This window comes from Bombus huntii, chromosome 5, assembly GCF_024542735.1.
Source record: "Bombus huntii isolate Logan2020A chromosome 5, iyBomHunt1.1, whole genome shotgun sequence".
Lineage (NCBI taxonomy): Eukaryota > Metazoa > Arthropoda > Insecta > Hymenoptera > Apidae > Bombus > Bombus huntii.
The window spans coordinates 15,884,789-15,904,083 of record NC_066242.1 but is presented as its reverse complement, the minus strand read 5'-3'; the positions used below and the strand labels follow the sequence as shown (position 1 = coordinate 15,904,083).

Genomic DNA, 19,295 nt, shown 5'->3' with positions numbered 1-19,295 from the left:
AATTGTGTAATAAAATTTCGTATGCAGAGCGAAACTAATGCTTCGTCATCTAATTATTTTCTTTTCTCTTTGTTTTTACACTACCTTGCGAGTGTAATGATTGTATAACGAAAGAGTAACGAAACAGACTTGTACCAGGAAAAGATGATTACAGGGTTAACAATAGCCCCGACACGATGCAACGTATGTGTGTCATATTTGCATCGAAATCTTTTCCTTTTTTTTTTTTTTTTTGTATTATAAGAGCGCGCATTTGTGCCGTCTGGCAATCAAGATGACGGACGAAATATTATCGGTGAACAGACTGTCGGTATTTATAGCTACTGTTGTAATGTTATAAATAACCGATCAATCTTATCAACTTGTGATATTACTACAACGTGTGACGTGGCGATGTTACCTACGCGTGATCTAGGCCTGGAGTTCTACTAAAATCAATGAAGCACGTATCATTAGATCAATAAAATAGAGGATGAAGAACTTCATAGTAAAATTTTAATAGAAACTCATTTTACTTTCCTACTTTTGCAATTAATTACAAGGAATGACTAATGATAATTAGATACGAGCGAATGAAGAATTTGATATTATAATTTTATTCGTAAAAGTTATTTACGTAAAACAAATTATAATAAATAATTATATATGACTATAAACATATTATAATAAAACAATAATAAATTTTGTTCGTAAAATATATAATTCGCTCATATTTAATTATTAATCATTCTTGACGATTAATACAAAATTAGGATGGTTGGGCAAGCAGAATATCGCAAAAAAATTACGCAAGGAGGGGAATGAAGATTAAAAGATACATAATCAAAGAAAATAAATTAGCCTTTGTTAGCAACGAAATTTTAATAAAATTCGAAAACACGAATACAATGTTGCTTAAAAATGCATATCTTTTGAAATTCTTGTTACGATAAGAAATAGTCGGATGTTTTCCACGCGAAGGAGGCACATGAACAAGGATTACAAGTGGAAATATTTATTATAAATCAAAACTTACATTATTTAAATAACAGTACTTGCACCTGAGAGCTGCAATACCTTAAACAATTTATAGAATAAAGCGACTACTTCCGACAATAAGTGAAGACTAAAAACCTTATTCCTAATATTGTATCACATCTATTTCTCGACTATGAAGAAGTAGATCGATCGACGTTGATCTACGGTCCACGTAAAACTCGAGACAGAAGGTAAATTTTCTTAAGATAAAAATAAAACAGTGTTCCCTTCTATGCCAAAATAAAACTTACTAAAATATCTAATAAATAATAAAATCGTAGATTTAAGCGATTAAAAATTACAGCTGTCTTTTACCGCTTACCAAAAACTGAACATATATTACAAATGAATATCAAACAAGATTTAACAAAAAAATATTTTAAAAATCAAAATTATTTGAAAATCTCACCTAATTTAACCAATAGTTAAACATTGACCTTCATACACTTCATACAAATAATTGCATCAAGTTTAACTAGAGGATAAAAATTAAGCCAAATATATAAATATATAGTGCCAGTTTCTGTATTAAACATATAGAAACAATTTTAATTCGATTGCACTTAGATTGCACTTAAAAGTACCGTTAAAACCCAGCTGGTGAATCGTAAAAAAGATTGTGTCTTGAATACACTACATGCTAGTTAAAATACATAGAAGCGGGCAGAATTGTCTACGTTAAGAACGAATTGTGAAAAGGTGAAAAATAAAACCCAAAGCAGAATAAAAACTACTAATTCTAGGCCTTCAAGCTCTCAGGCGCATAATGTGACAGCGTATATCATTAAATGCATGTTTTTTTCCGGGATAATGAGAAGAGCACACATGAAAATCAAATGAAAAACGATGTACTACGAGAATGAAGTGAAATTAACGATAAATAGGAAATAATGATTATTTAAAAAACGACTAAGAATCATCATCGATGAACGCAGGACTAAACACCGAGGTTGTATTCCGCAGTCTCGAATAAAAAAATGAAATCTCGCTTTGTCACCGGAAAATTGCATGAATTCGAAAAACGAAAAACCATCGTATCGTCGCTACGACTGTAAATGATTCCTATACACCAGATATTCGGAGTGTAATCCTGAATCTTTTGAACTAGGCCAGTCCAATGGAACTCACGTTATAAAGATCTTGCGATAAAGCAAATTTCTTTTTCTATTTCGAAAGATTCTTCTTTTTTTCTTTTTTATAACTCTTTCTTAATTATTCAACATCTTTACACATGCGAAGAGAGTTTATAACAAGCAGATTTGAAAGTGTGTTTAACAAGCAAATAGCCACTGTGTAAAAGTTGCTCTTTTTCTTCAATTGGATACGTTACTGTGATACAACAAGTATTATAATAATATAGTAATAATTCATTACTATATGTGTATATAGATATATATATATATACCATCATTCGTTGTCATCATGCATTGATGAAAATATCTCATAATAGATTACATTCGCTACTTCCTTCCGTAATATTTCTATATAAGTATAATTATAGTTGCATTCCAAAGCAACTATAATTACTCTGTACAACATAGATTAATTGTTAAATATTCGCGACAATGATTTCCATGCTTGTTAATATAATTCTGTTCGCCGTGTGACTATAGAGTAAACTATAATCACCATTGCGACTGAATACATACAGTAATCAGTCATCATAGCAACTGGTTTTGTAATGAAAGAGTTAAGCGATACATGTTGTGTGAAATCTGTACGAAATGGCAACGCTAAACAAAAACGTGAGGTTCTTAACTCGAATAAAGCTTATATCTACCGTAAGGACTCGACTAATTCAAACGATCATCATTCTACGTCGTCGTGACTGCTCATCGATCAAAGGATATTTCAGACTCGGTTTTTAATTCACAGCCGGTTACAATATACGATTCTTGACTTTTGAAACCAATAACACGATGTTCAGGGCGATACGTAAATTTTGCTAAAAAGATATCCTCGTCCCAATAAAAATGGCTCCAAGTAAAAATAAGAACAATAATAAAATTTCCCGCGTTTCTTCCTCTTCGAAATAATTTAAATAATCACGATCTTATAATACAACATATCATATCGAACGCATAGAGAATAAATTAAATATCTGCGAATACGTAAGTACTTAAGTGTACAATTATAAATAGGATAGAGAAATCAAACGTCGCCAGTCAGATTGGCTCTTTCCTCTATACTGTTTACACGTTAGCATCTGCATAACTGAACTCTGAGACAGAAACGAAAGGGAAAGAAGCGCGGTTCTCCCCCTTCTATCTTGTTACAATCATTAATATGACGATGAATATACTCGCATTATTCTAACGTGCACGGTGTATGTGTGTCTCTGTGTGTGTAAGAATACATTCAATAATGCTAAGCGACATACAAATGTTCCCCCTATGTTTAAATGTGACTGCACTTTTTCTTCGGATTTTATCCGAGCGTCGATCGAAAAAAGCTAGAGCTCGTGGAATGATTACACGTTGTCATGTTACTTCGAATATGATAATAGTAATTAACGAAAGGGATATGTATACGGGTGTACGGCCTGATTAGATGCATGTAGATGCAAGTATGGACGTATAGTGTCTAAGAGAAGAAAACTGTCCGTCGCTTTTTCTGTACAATACGAGAAAAGAATTGAATACATCGCGGTATTTATTTCTTTCCGTTAGGTCAATGTAAGTTTGTAGCAACGAATCTCTTCTGTTATTCGAGTGAAAAGACATAGAACGCAAAGAAATATGATTAACTTGAATTCGAATTTTGATTCAGATGCACGTTCAAAGCAAGATAGACCAATTCGCCTTGCAGACATTGTGTTTCTTTCCTTTCCTTTTTCTATTCCAAAACGATCAGTCGCTAGCACAAAGCCATAATAATTCGTCCCGTGTGTCGAGCACGAACAGCAACATGAAGTACTTCTTTTTTACGGTGCGTCTGATTGATCGAGAAAAGCAGCTGGAATGTGCTGTTATACGTTAAACGATTCAGATAGAATGGACATCAGTCAATGTTTCAACTAAACAATGCAGAGCCCTTTTATCATCCTGGCGTTATCGTTTCGCGTATAGCTCTCTTATGTGGTATTCCTTTACTGCGCACGAACGTAATACTTCCGTTCCTGAAACAAAAGAGGACGACGGTTTTCTAAAGAAATCAGTTAAAAAAAAAATCCCAAGGATCTCGTGCCTTCAAAATGCAACTTATTTCCTTCTGACAATGGAATCTAGAAGGCTAAATGTTAAAAAATTTCGGAAACTTTCGACTGGTGGCTACTGATTCAAAATAAACTGAAAGAATTTCGAAAAAAAAAAAAAAACATGAAAAATAATAAAAATTTTCTACCAAAGACACAAGATCTGTATGAAACTCTGACAAAATCGTTACAGAAGCTGGAAAAAGAAATAATATTAATTCGTATGTACCATGACAAGCCAAAACTCGATATCAAGTATCAACATGACATTTACAATAATTAATTACTGCTCGTACAAGGGGTGGTTTCGAGTATATACACAAGCCAAATGTTACATTTTCCCATGCTAGCTACGGGTTTTACATAAAAGGAGCAGTAATTAATCGCCACGACACAGAATGATGATTCTCGATCGTGATCTTGTTACGATTAAAAACAAAAGATAGTCTGCACTGTGGCAATGTCTATAAAAAAAAAACAAAGGAACAGAGGTGAGTCGAAAACGATGGTATGCGTGGTGGTCGATAATGACAAAAAAAAAATTAATAACGATAAAAAGACTTGTCTGTGCATCGACACGAAACATCAGGGATAGAAAATAAAAAAAATAAACAAAAAAAAAAAAAAATTAAAAATTGTTCTACAAAATCTACAAATACGCACCTGCTACAGAAACCCGGTCTAGTTTCGCCCCGGTATTTTGCTGTCCAGACGAAATCGTACTCCAGAGTGACATCCTTTTATCTAAGTCCCGGCCCGCAGAGTACTCAAATCAAAGCGAAACAAAACGACAACGCAAATATCGAAAAAACGACTGATAACAATGATGGTTAAGAAACACAAATGGCGTGCGAGGAGAATTAATAATGCAAACCTGTTACATACGCATTCTTGGTTTCATACAAAGGTTCCTACATGATTTGGTTATATGACAAATAAAGAAAAAGGAACACAGACACAGAATATGATAAGGATATACCCCATGATACACGACAAACCCATATATAGTCGAGTAACAACCATGTTCAGTTAAAAAATAATTTATTCGCTCGCTCGTTAAAGTCTCAAGGCACTACTTATATTAAATAATCCAGCTTTCGTAATAATTAATCACGAGTTCAGAAACATTGTACCATATGGTCGAATAATAATAGGATATCTTTATTCGTTTATCCTTCTTTCCTTTTTGAATAGAAAGTTCGAAGTCTAGAAATGTAGTTGGAGATTAATTTAAAAAACAGTGAGGGATGATACAAGGTGCCCCGAACGAGAATAAGAAACGCAGGCTCTTGAGATCTTCTTTTTAAAATATAGTCGTCATTTGTTACATAAATGAGGATAGTTTGAAAATAATAGCATACGTATATACGTAAATATGTAGTGTATACAACGAATACTTTCCGAAGAAGAAAAATATTAAAACACTTATGGGGAAACTTCGAGACACCTCACATCGTGTTAAAACTATAGGATACAGTCAAGTGTAATCCTAAGCAAGATGAAGAATTCCTCTTCGTTATATAATAAAACGAGAAAAATATAAAATTCGTGTTAATTATAATAAGTGAAAAATGAATGTAAACTATTGACACGAGTCATCTGAGGCTTGAAGAAGACTTTTTTCTGGTATTAAAAATTAAGAACAGAGTACGTATACGAGAATATCGCAAGAACAACCTGTTACAAAAAATAATTCTTCGCACGTTGAACTGCAAATCGTTAGATTGATTATTATTAATTTTCTCTACACATTGATCATCGTGAAATTGTCACCTTTGCAAATCTATACTGAACTATATAGTTAAGCAAAAGCCGCTGCTAGAATTGACTACTTGTAATCCGTGTGCGTAGTTTCACGGTGTTCTGGCTTACATGATAAAATAGCTCGAACATAAAACAATGTTACTTTTCTTATTATCCTATCTCAGCCAAGACTAACACGTGAAACGGCCGATTCGTGTAGTTTCACTATTAAAATAATTGTCTCTGGAAGCTTATTGATTTATTCTAATTGCTTTCTATACGATTGTGTATGATACAAGCGTAAAAACAGTTAATAATAATAATTATAGATAAATAATGCGATGTGATAAAAATAAAATGCTTTGTAGAAAAGCACCTATCCATCGAACTTCAATTGATTCGCTTGTCTTTAAAAAATACGGAATACAAATATCTTCGATATTTTTGTTTAAAAGGCAGAATACGACGAAAAAACACACAGAGAAATTAACGTGAAGTGAAAGGGCATCGTTATCACAGCTTACAAGTGGAAGTAATTTATAAAAGACTGTATACTTTTTCTACGCGATACTTTCCCAGATAAGAAAAGAGTTACAAATGGAAATAGCATCGAAGGATTATAGAAATACTCGTATAGTAAATGTAATAAAAGAATGTGCAGTTATGATGTGCTGTCGTCATTGTCAATTGGGGATATCTGGCTGCGAGAAAAAACAGTATATCAAATGCCCAAAAAATTGCCAAAGGCCCATACCTACGTCCAAACTACTATAAATTCCTATAAATGCTTGCATTTAAGAGGAATCGTTTAAGATAGTTTCCAAAAGATCGCAAATTCCTCAGCGTATTTGGATTACACTATCGTGGAATTTAAAAACGAATACCTAAATATAACTTCTCCCGAACAATCGTACGCTTTCTTTAAATAATTCTTTCTCGCTCTAGAAGTATAGACTTTTCGATGCGGTATACACCGAAAATCACCATGCGACTGGGCATAAATCGAACGACAGGCAATACTACAGACGAAGAATATCCTACGTGGAAGAGTGAATCCCGAAAGCTTGGAAGATCTTGTTTTTAAAACCGGGTTTGTTAGGACTAGCGTCGTTGTGGCCAGACTGTCCTTCATGTAGCGCCCTTTGTACCAGCGGCAGCGAGCCCTGTGATTGTGTGTTGTGTCGCCAATTCATCAGAACGGGCCGGATAACGAAAAAAGAACAAAAAGAAAGAAGAAAAGGATAGTAGACGACTAATCGTGTGCTACAACATGCAGTGCAACTAAAATATTTCTTTCTTGTATCCGACACAACTTACCTCGTCGTGTTGCTCGTGTTCGCTGTTGGCTAAACTGGATCGCGAACCGCGTCTCGTCGACCCTTTTTCTTCCCCTAAAATTTGCGCGACTTTCCCTTGCTTTACGAACTCCAATGTCTGCTTCAAATTAAACGAAAAAACTTAAGTAACAAATGCCTGCAATTTTTTTTAGTCGAAGTAATTGTAATACTTTTAACTTTAACAATCTATCTTCTATAAAATTTAATCACTTTAATACCGTATATTAGAGAGAAATTATATTCGTCTAATTCATTTTCACACCGCGAAAATTTTGTTTATATTTTATATTTTTCTATTCTTTCAATCTCTTTTACTGTACTATTCGAGTATTATTACAATAAAAGTAAAAACATCTACGCTCGGTTCAGATTTTATATCCAAGCAATTATTGAACTTACCTCTTTTCGTGACCTAAGGGCGCAATCTTCTAGAGTTTCCGCCGCTTCATATTTTCCTTGTCTTCGATATAACGCACCAAGATTCTTTAGAGTAGTCGTAACTGTAGGTGAGTCCACTTTAGCAGCTTTGTGCCAACCACCATATTCTCCATATGGAGCATTCTCCTTATTTCTATGTTTATTCTCCTCTCTTTCTTCAGCAACCTGAAGTAGAAACGTTTTCCATAATGTCACAGACACTTATATCCTAAATATCATTCTTAAAACCACCGAAGGCATTCTTACCTGCCAGATTGGTTTGTTATCACCAGCAATAGCACCAAACTCTTTCTCGTGTGCTCTGGTCAATACTTGTTTGTACAAAACTTCCGCATCCTTGTACTTTCCTTGTTTCAAGTAACACGATGCCAAATTATTTTTCGTCTTCGCGACATTAGGATCGTCCGGTCCAAGTTTGCCTTCGTAGATCTCCAGCGCTCGCAAGTAATAGCGCTCCACTTCTTCGTATTTACCCTGATTCTGGCAAAGCAAGGCAAGGTTATTCAGCTGCTTCGCGACATCAGGATGGTCACGACCGAGAACCTTTTCTCGGATATCGAGAGCACGTTTGCACAACGGCTCAGCCTCCTTGTATTTGCCGCGTTTTCCATATAAAACTGCCAAGTTGTTCAACGTGGCAGCGACTGCAGGGTGATTTTCACCGAGCGTCTTTTCACGAATAGCCAAGGCATCGTTCAACAAGTTCGCTGCTTCTTTATATTTATTTTGATCCCTATATACTAAAGCAAGGATATTCAACATCGTAGCGACGTCAGGATGATCGTGACCAGAAGTCTTTTCCAGATCTTCCAGCGCCTGTTTACAGAGAGGAACGGCCACCTCGTAACGGCCTTGGCTGGCGTACTGTATAACCAAATTGTGCAGTGTACGCAAGCGCGCGGGTATCTCGTATCCAGCGTTCACTTGTTGTGCAAATTGCGAAGGCGGTGTCGGTAATATCGCTGCAATAAAAATGGCGAACATTGCAAAAAGTGGTCCTTATCGGTAGCTTAAGCCTGTGCGAATACGAAACCTTACTAAAGTGTTCGTAAACAGTAACACAACTTGAAACGAAGCTACCTCGTACTCTTACTCTTATACATTGGATGAAGTATCTTCGAATCTAATGGAGAAAATTACAAAATAATTTCAGTAAAATCCCTTTGTGTTATTCACACAGACTTAAGAGAAAATTGGAGCACCTAAAAAAGATGCTTGATAAAAAAGAGAGAGAAAGCGAACGTACACTTACTATTTCGGTCGTCCGCATCATCATCGGGGAATAGATCAACCACAGGATCATCTGGTGGCCGGTCTTTTGCATTTTCATCATCCGCAGAAGGATCAGGATCATACTGCTTCATGCTTTCCATGAAATCTAGGTGTTTCTTCTGTTCTTCCAATTGAACTAGCTAGTAAAATAAGAAATATTTTAGTCTCTTAAACTACATATTTCTCTATATGTAATATCTTTGTATATATAATCTATATACATAACATAAGCTCGAATAATTCCCGCAATATAATCGCAGCAATTCGATGCAGGATAGCGTCAAAAGATCTACCATTTCTATCAGTATATTATATATGTCGGAAAAACGTCAGGAATAGGGTTATGGACGATTGATAAATCTTCAGGGAAATTGGCCATGATATCACAAGGGTACGGTCTGTTAACACGAGAATGAACACTACCGACGCGACAATCAACAGCGGTGGCTGGGCACTTGCGATGCTAGTGACGTTGGTCTTAGGCTCGATAACGAATCCACGGTCAACGGAATGATAGATATACTTACTCTAACTCAAACGTGTACTACTCGCTGATCGTAAGGCGCTACTCCCTTCGTCGACCAGATCTCAAGAAAGAATGAATTCTCGTCCCGAGGATGCCACCGAGGAAAACTATGATGGGGTGTGTCTAAGGACACGAGATCCTCTCGACATCGCTCTCAATTGGTCAATTTGGGACAAAAGCTGCCTGTCCGTTTGGAAAATCTTAATTACCGGAAAAGCCCAGGTTTTAAAGAGGGTCCCCAGGCTAACTGTACTCGTACCGTGTAAGTGCCTCAACCTCTGATATTCATTGTCCGAAGGACCCGTTGGAATGTTTTACTGTTAGGTACCTATAGAGGTATTTCTCCTAATGAGGGTCATACTATCGCTCTATACCTTTGTTAGACAAAGCGCCCGTCCCGTTGACCGCGGCTACGTTCGGTGACTAATGGTCGCCTTAAGCCCAAGCTTATTATCACAAATCGCAAACAAGTACAATTGGGCAGGATGACGGCAAATTGTTTAGTTACAACTGTAAACTTTAATTACAACTTTACGGATTTTCCTGAAGTTCCAAAGGGAAGGCTCCGGTGTCCTTTCCTCTCCGACATATATATTTACATATACATATGTGCAACTCTTCGTTGATGTCATCTTTATGGAATTTCGTACGATAAGACGAGTTAAGGAGAAGAATAAACTTGTGCAATTTTAGATCTCCAGATGTAGTTCCGCAATTACGCGTAATCGATAGCCTAGCTTCGACACCTGGTTCTCATTCTTATCATCTACTTTACATTTGACTACTTACTGCTTGCTGACTGGCTTGCAATTTTTGTTGCGTTCCAGCCAATTCATCCCTTAACCAGGCGTTCTCTTGGCACAACCTTCTCACTTGCGTTCTAAGCTTTTGTTTCTCAGCCTCTACCATTTGTAAATGATTTGCAAGTGCCATCATGACCTGTGCTTCACCAAGGCCCAACTCTATCATCTCAATGTTCTTCGATAGCAAGCTAGCTTTGTCTCTCGCGACTGGTGCATCCTGGGTCTGTAGGGCTTGTAGAAGTCCCCCGTGTTCAACACGAAGGGCTTCCAGACCCTGGGATACAATTCTGGCACCAGCCATAATTTCTTCCTGCGTCATGGCCGTCATTCTACCAATATTTTCTATTTTTTTGCTAAAAATTGAAAAAGTAGAATTAACGAAAACTCAGCTGAAAAAGGAACATTAAAATTCCACACAATGACTTAAATTTAAAGTTCAATATAACGAGTTTATTTTAAACGTTAATTAAATTCGCGTTAGAGTATCGTTTTTAATTAATATAGTAGAACCAATCCTTAATTCTTTACAGATATTTTAGAAATTTCCAAACGACACATTTTGAAATCATTTTCTGTAATTCTCTTTATAAAGTATATAGATAGAGGCTTGTTTTCATATATCGTTGCTTCTAATTTCTCTTTGTTCCTAAACAAATTTTGTTACGTTTTCGTTATCGGTTCCAGTATTAAAAAGGTTATATAATGAAATGTAGAATCTTTTCTACAATTTGTGTTAGCATCAACGTAAACATCATAAAATACATTTATTACAATGATAAATACGCAATGATAACAAGACTCTATTTTGCATAGACCTCTGGTTCTCGTAACCAAGGCAGAAAGCATAAAGAAAAAGGTAAAACAGAAGTAAGCGGTATTTGGAACGACTTGCTTTACGCGCCAATAATTAACCGCAATCAAAAATAGGCATCGTGAAGTATTTCAGTCCAGGCAAGCAGAACGTATCCGGCATTGGTACGTACAGAGAATGTTTTCGGATTTAAGCTGGTAGAACGGTTTTATTTTAAAATAAAATAAATATACAATCTCGGTGATTCAATCGCCGATCATGACGACTTAAAACATTTTTCGAAATACTCGAACGTCGATTACTCTAAAATTAATTCGAATAAAAACTTACCCCATGTCAGGGCCACGTTAAATCCACAGAAATCAATGGTTTAATATATACGCGCAGGCGCAATTGCCGCGGCGCTTCTTCTATGCGACACCAATGTACCGAGTAAAAGTGAATTACCAAGAAGAGAGAATTATCAAAAACTCTTACGCATTACACATACGATTATTATTAACGGGAGGAATATTCGCGCGAAGAATCAGGTAACGACACGACGACAGGTTAAAATTAATTGCAGACTGGCAAAGTTTTCGATAGAAAACTCACCCCATGTCACGACCGCGTTATAACACAAGCGAAATCAATGGCTCGGTAGTTCTGCGCAAACGCAACAACCATGGCGTGCTCTTTTAATGCGACAGAATATATATAGGTGTATAGAGAAAGATGGTGAAATTTCACGAGGGAAGAGTAGAATTCGAAACGCCGTTGCCAATCGATAAAAACAAATCAGAAGAAATACGTGTTAGCGAAAAAACATAAAGAAATGATTGACGTGGTCGCAGCCGGATCAGGATTTCAGGGTTCTGCGCTTGTAAACCTTGACCTCGTGCAATCGTCCTTCCAAACAAGCCTTGACCTCACCATACCAAATGAAACACTGTATCGTTTAACAAATGTACTTGAGTAACACTATTTCGCACTTTCGACATTGACAGCTACTTCCGATCAATTGATTTGTCCAAGGACTTATAACGTAGAAGGGTAATAACATTCTTAGTTACCAGCATGATAATCGTTGTGAATCGACTTTCCAGCATAAGCGAGCAGGAAGCGTGGTGAGGAAAGCACGAAAGTCTCGGGTCGATACATTGATTTTTTACGAAACCTGCATTATAGGATATCAACAGGGAAAGTGAATGTCGCAGCTAATATGTACACAATAGAACCAGTGACACATCGAATCACTCAAAATAAAAACTGATCGACTCGATTTTTTGAAAATTTCTTAATTTTAATATTAGAATACATAGTTAACGTTTAATTGTTTGGAAACGGCGAAATTGATCAGTTTGATTTCTATTAGCTCACATGACAAAATTTTTCATGTCACTTTTTCCTTCATCGACATATTGCGACATCTGAACGCGCTTCAGTTTACGATGGAAATTATTTTCAGTGGTTCGCGCATGCAGTCGCAAAGATTTCCTCGACGGCGTGTATTCGATCGTATTGCTTGAAAAACTGAGCAAAAAAGACGTACGTGAAGTTTCTAATGAAAGTGTGCGGCAATTAGAGCTTGGTATGTTTACGTAAAAACGTAGCGACTTAGATATAACTGACCATAAGCCTGGTGTTAATAGGAAAAGAAAATGGAAAAAATAATAGAAAAAGTACAGATAACGATCAAAATGGATTCAAATGGTATAAGGATTCGTAAGTAGGGGAACTACTCACATTCTATAAGCGTTCAGCGTTTTTGACATATCTGTTCTACCCATCGGTAATGTTGGACTCTGTTGGACCTACCTAATCCGTATACAAAAAAAATTTAACTTTCTACTATATCGATCTGTCTGTCGTTTCTTCGCGGACAATCGCGACTGTATTGTCACTCTCAGTCAATCGAATCTGTTGTAAAAAAGTCATTTATCTCGTTTTTCAATCGTATAAAAATAGAATCTGTACAATATACATATATATATACACTACAATGTGTCCCGCAATGTGATTTCTAAAGGGGGGCACCCTCGCGGAATCGCGTTTAATTCTTTACTGAGGACTAACGTTTGGCTTCGCACCCTCTTGCATGAGAGACCGACACATCCGGGGACAGAGGGGGATGGAAAGATTGCGCATGCGTTCAAAATTCAGGGGTGTTCCTACAACTGCACGAAGAACGTGCATGGACACCGGTATGTCCACGCCAGGTATGCATAACAAAATGAATGATGTCTTTCTACGTTAAGAAGAGCTTCGTGCTTAGCGTCGTTACGACCACATACGCAAATAAACGTCAGTCGGTCAGTAGGAATAACCGGAGGGTGCGTAAGGGTACGATGAATGAAGCTTCCAAGAGAGGGTGCTATGATACGCGTGCATGATACTTAACACTTCACGGGGACGCGTATCCGCGTCCACCTTTTATCATTCCTCCCGTCTGAACACTTTACGAAACAGGATACACAGTATAGTGTAAGAGTCTTATATCATGTCGTTACTGATTTTATAACGGCGACTTAGAAACCTTAGAAAAAGTTTTCACATGTTATGTACATGAAAGCGAATTTTAAGAGATTCTCTTTATGGTGTTGCTTGTTTTGATGCACTTTTTCAAAATATTGCAATCAACAAGACCTTGATGTGAATGTTATAAAATATGCATGAGATCATCTAATACGAATCAGTGAAGAAAAGGAATTCAGAAACGTGAATCAGTTTCATGAAACAACTAATTTCTAATAGAATTATAGCAAAAACATATTCAACAATTTTTCGACACAATTTCTAAAAATGCTGTTGTTATTAAAATAAGATTTCGTAAAATATTATTTTTTATTAGCGTATTTACTTACATTTATTTTTTATATAGTTTACTCTAAATTAATATTTTTTGGCAATTACAATTCCCAAATACACTAGAATTAAAATAACCATTATTCAAAAAATACAATTAAAATATCTATCTATCTCTGAGATTAAAAAATTTCCGTTTGATTGATAATCTTGAACTTTTGCACAATTGAGAAAAGCGCACGATTAATAAGTAACTATCGAGTTTTAATTAGTTTTTTCTCTTCGCGGCTTTCTTTCGTAATTAATAGTGTTAAAGTGATGTGCAGACATAAAAGCGTATCGTATTAATGAGAAGAGCTGGTAGATACATATCATGTAAACAAATGCCGATGCGGAGCAACGGCGGTAATTATTGGTGAACCAATTAATTTTGTCTGAAGTTTGCGGAATGTTTTAAGTCTCCGCAGAGCCGGTAAGAAGCACACATAGAACGCCAGTTTTCGCAATCTTTCTTACTTCAAGGGGAATAGAGACGAGGTAGCTGATGACTCATAGCATGACGACAGAACATTACAAGTGCTGTACCATGTGCGCGCCCGTTCGTAGAGAAGTGTATTACATACAACCGTATCTACCCAACACATAAAATTGCTTTCACGAATTTAATTCGACGAACCTGCTTATGAGAATATGGTGGCGTGATTGACCATACAGTGCTTCAAAACCTTCCTCGTTTATCGTCGGACCAACGATTTATTCACGCTCATTTCATGTTAGAAATTTTATCTTTTATAAAAACATATCGATGCAAATATAAAGGCATATTATCGGAAATAAGATAAAAGAGAATGCTTAAAAAAGTTAATATTGTCACAATTGGTGAGTTGACCTTTGGGAATATCTTACGAGTTGAAGGTATATATGTATATTGTATATGTATATTGTATATGTATTACAAATCGATAAGAGGATTGAGAAGAGCACGTGCGTGAGCATTTGACGTAAAATGAGGTAAACAATACGTATATATACTATAGGTTTAATACAATTATTTTACATGGCAAAGCGCCATTTTTATCTTAAAAACTTTACCCTAGAAAAATATGAAATGTAATAACTTTGAAATAAAAATTTTAAATTGTCTAAAAAATATTGCATACGTTAGTAACCCAGTTCCATTTCACATTTACTGATACATATGTAGTTAGAAATCTATAACTTGATAAGTAAAATTTTGCATCGTATTTTCGAAAGTACAGTAGAAAGAGGTCAGTGACAGTACAGGTAGGATAATGAAATTTTCAACTACAAATGGTCGTCACAACGTGAAACAATCGAAGATCTATATTTGTAAAGAGTAACGGCTGAATCGCTGATTGAAATTCATATCATATAACAATTGCATACTCGTTTCAAGCTTCGTGCATATATAACCAATTGTGGTGACAATTTATAGAAGACGTTAAAAACTCCATTATACGAGTTCCTGAAATATCTGAATAAATAATAGAACCACTCCTTTGAATTGTTCTATAGTTTTCTAATTTCTTAGAGGTTAGGAATTCGGGCTGCATAATACGATAGTCAATTGAACACCTGTGCTAGTTTCTTTACCTTTAGATGTTCAATAACTGCACATAGAATAGATAAAAAGCTCACGGAAGAATATTTACAAACAAAAAAGATAAATCAATTTAAAAAAAAAATAGATTGATATACTGTTAATCCTATCTCCACTTATCCGGTATTCTACGATTAATCTTTGCTTATCTACGTACATTCATTTATGTAACGATACGCATAGAATACATAACAGAACCGAATGATACATGACACCGAATCATTTTTCTTAACGCAACAACTTTGACTCCTTTTAACGAATTAGTGAAAATCCAATGAAACGCGCTCCTTTCTAAGTGTACCAGAATAGGGATAATTATCATTACAATCATCGTCATGGTCACTGGTTTTCTGTCATGGTTCCGCAGAATCTTACGGAAACAAATTAACATCATTTGCTTCCGGTTGTAACCGCCTATCGAAGGCGTGGCAATTTAAAACCGAGGAGTCTGATTATATTCATATGACCAGAAACGCAAAAGATATTCGGAAATTTGATGGTGAACGAAAGCTTACCCTTGTGAACGGTCCACGCAGGAATTCTCCCCTGTTCAGTGTATCATCCCCCTTTTTTAATAAAGGGCAGGATGCCTCGATGCGACGAACCTTTAAAAGAATTTTTTTACGTTGAACGCGTAGATTCTTATAGATTTAGCTCATACAATATTTTACAATCGGTGCAACGACGATGTATAATGATTCACGGCGACGATAATGTTGAAAAAAGTGGATTCCACTCACCGATTTCGGTCGCGGATTCACTGTGAAACGATGCTCACGATACGAAGGAATAGTTGATTGAACTCTCGTTTAGAAATCGTCTCCACCGGCAAGAAGGAACACGAGAAAAGAGGCACTAAACTTTATTTCTGCACGTTTGATGACAGACTAAGATGGCGTGGACCAAGTATAAGTTAATAAAAGTACAATAACCACATATTTTACAGTCCGAATGTTGAATAAACAGCCATTAAGCGTAGTCTACACTCTGATAATAATGTAGACTACCGTCAAATCCCGTACAAATATAAAATGCGTTCCTTAGAACGAATAAATTGACGACAAAATATCCAGAATGTACGTCGACAGTCGGTCAATTATAAAAACGCGATTGAAGCGACTCTGTTCGATCGCAGCGCCAGTTACTGGAATTTTCTGAAATTCGTCGGTTTCTATGAAGCGACATCGTAATGTAAAATTGGTTTCTTTTTACATACCGTACCATTAATTCGTTCGTTGTAAACGATTTAGATATAATATAGCTTATCTAGTAGGAATTGACGTTTCGCTCAATAAAATATGCAATTTTTTGGCGTGAATTATTAACAATTTAGCTACGATAAAGAACAGAGATATAGATGCAAGTAATGATGACTAACTAGGCCATCATTCATTATACCTATTTTTACTTCATTGCTTATTCATACTATATACATACATATGCTTTTCAAATGGAGGAAATGCTTTGGAAATAAGAAAGAACTTGATATATTGCGGTAAACCATATTTATTTGAATAATTATTATTTGAATAGTAAATAGATACAATAGAGAACGTTTTTAGCAGGCCAACTTCCCAATAACGGCAGAGAACTATCAATATTTTTTTTTCTTCTAAAAGAGATGCATATCAATGTATGGAAGCATCGTTCATTTTCATTTCTTTTTAAAACCTCTCAATAATTAAGAATAATGATATAGATTAATTCGTAATCGCCTTATTAAAAACAATTAAAAGTATTACCGTACAGATAAATATTGCTAACTTGAGAACAGTTAAAATTTCTCATACGTGTAATGGCATTTATAATCACTCCTTGGCCTAAAATAACAAAATGCTATATTATAATAAGAGATTGCATTGCGACTCTTTGTATCGTGTGAGAAATGATCGTTTATCGGACATATATTTTTCTGTCGTTTTTTGTCTATTTTTTATGTCCGACATCTGAGCATCTTGTCGTTTTTTTTTAAATGGCATCAATATCAAAATCATCCTCATCATCCGAGTCTTCATTGACTACAGCAGGCTTCTGTATAGGCGGTGACTGTTGTGGTTTTAGCGACTGTTTGGCTCTATCGTCATATTCAATCTATAACAGAAACAAATATATAGATTATATGTGTAATTTGGAATTGTATAGAAATATAAGTTATTTACAAAACAAACATTTACCTCTAAATCGTCGTCTTCTTCTTCTGGTTCAGAATCTTCTTCTTCTGCTTCTTGTAACCAGGTTAAAAACGGTGCAGCTTTATCGTGAATTTCTTGGGATAAATCTTTTGATACATATTTTTTAGTCACCTTGTTCGACCATTCGAACAAAGCTTTTTCTTCCAAAATATCAGCATCGTAAAAGAGCTAAAACAATAAACAAAGTCTATTAATCAAAACATATACTCATAACAATTACCAAAGAATTCATGTCAGCAATTTGCCTTACCTTCAGAATGCCAGGTACCTTCGGCATCAAAGCATCTTTATGGAGGGCTATCACTTGTTCGATTCCTCTAATTAAATATTTTTGTGCCTTGATATCATCGTGGGTAAAACGAAGGAGAAGTACTCGATACTTTTTGGCTTGAGCAGCAATATTCTGATCGAAGAGTAATTCCGCCAAAATCAATGGTGCTTTTGTCTTGATCTCTAGACGTTCAGCCTCTGCAATCAGCTCTTTATGGTTATCCAATTGTCCAGCATCGCGACGACATTTAACTAATTTATAAAACATATCCATCCTTTCTTTTTCAGTCTTATCGAGATCATCGCTAATAGTCATTCCCTTTGCCCCATCTGTTAAATCCTGCAAACGGGCTCTAACTGCTTCCTCCGACACGTCGACTGCCCAATTATCGTCATCTCCGTTCTCATCCGCCATCTTTTCAGGAGCCTCGACCACGATGTCGGTGGTGCTGGTATCGTTCTCCGGAGAACCAGATCGATCACCATTAGCAGTAGCAGTGGTTGTAGTGGTGGTTGTTTCACCATTCGCACGTTTCGAACGTTTACCGCGTTTACCCTCAGTTAAAGAGCTGCCTTGAACAGCAGGATTCAAGCTCGGTGGATTTTTCAAGATATAGGTGTTCAATTTATGATTACTTTCTAATAGTCCGTGATAGCCGCATGCTTTACATCCTTGCGAAATGGTTCCTTTCTTCGAGCTGACCATCAACTCTGTCTCGGGATTATCGCAAGCCGGGCATAATACATATTTGCGGATGAATCCATCCAACAGATCTTGTAATTTCGAAGCATCGTGCGATCCATTTACAATAAATCTTTCGTTTTTGAAATCGAATTGGGTCTGCGCTCCAAGCTCACAGCCGAAATATTTGGTAGGATAGGTAGCAGGTCTCCCAATCGCTTTGGCGACATCGACCATATTCACGATTACTGTCTTGATACCATTTCCCTTGCCCTCCACTTTGGCTTGGATCCGTGGCATTTTATAGCGGTAAAACGCATCGCTGACATTACGGTTTACATTGACACTCCCCATGGTGATTGATGATGTTTCCGTCTCTTGCTCCTTGCTAAATTAATGTCCCTTCCGAGCGACAACAGCAATTTCTGACGAGACGTCGTTGTGAAAACGAGCTGTCGGCAAGTGGTGACGCGAGTGTCAGACTGTTGAAAGCTACCAAGCTTCGTTCGGTCGGTGACTCTTGTTCTCTCTGGATCTCCTGGCTCCTAATCTTTTGACGTTCAAGTAGGTAACGTTTTCGTCCTCGTCCTCCTGGATCTACTTTCC

The 19,295-nt window shown here is 36.3% G+C and overlaps 2 protein-coding genes across 8 annotated transcripts; both read right to left on the bottom strand.

Moving 5' to 3' along the window:
• Window positions 1-211: 211 nt before the first annotated feature.
• Window positions 212-13,204, bottom strand: LOC126866097 (kinesin light chain). 7 transcript variants are annotated; one of them, XM_050619233.1, is made up of 8 exons: window positions 12,866-13,204; window positions 10,316-10,682; window positions 8,975-9,140; window positions 7,975-8,690; window positions 7,690-7,893; window positions 7,271-7,387; window positions 4,874-7,116; window positions 212-4,135 (listed from the first exon to the last, which is right to left on the bottom strand). In XM_050619233.1, the coding sequence occupies exons 1-7, from the start codon at window positions 12,907-12,909 to the stop codon at window positions 6,991-6,993; spliced, it is 1,740 nt and encodes a 579-aa protein (XP_050475190.1). In that variant the 5' UTR covers window positions 12,910-13,204; the 3' UTR covers window positions 212-4,135; window positions 4,874-6,990. The 7 variants fall into 7 exon arrangements, with proteins under 7 accessions (XP_050475190.1, XP_050475191.1, XP_050475189.1 ...); XM_050619234.1 differs by having other exon boundaries at window positions 7,271-7,390; window positions 8,981-9,140; XM_050619232.1 differs by having other exon boundaries at window positions 7,271-7,390; window positions 12,866-13,203.
• Window positions 13,205-16,060: 2,856 nt separating this feature from the next.
• LOC126866103 (eukaryotic translation initiation factor 5) lies at window positions 16,061-19,229 on the bottom strand. The gene is made up of 4 exons (XM_050619259.1): window positions 17,988-19,229; window positions 17,720-17,905; window positions 16,286-17,636; window positions 16,061-16,150 (listed from the first exon to the last, which is right to left on the bottom strand). Exons 1-3 carry the CDS (start codon window positions 19,041-19,043, stop codon window positions 17,514-17,516), a joined length of 1,365 nt encoding a protein of 454 aa, XP_050475216.1. The 5' UTR covers window positions 19,044-19,229; the 3' UTR covers window positions 16,061-16,150; window positions 16,286-17,513.
• Between the last annotated feature and the right edge of the window lie 66 nt (window positions 19,230-19,295).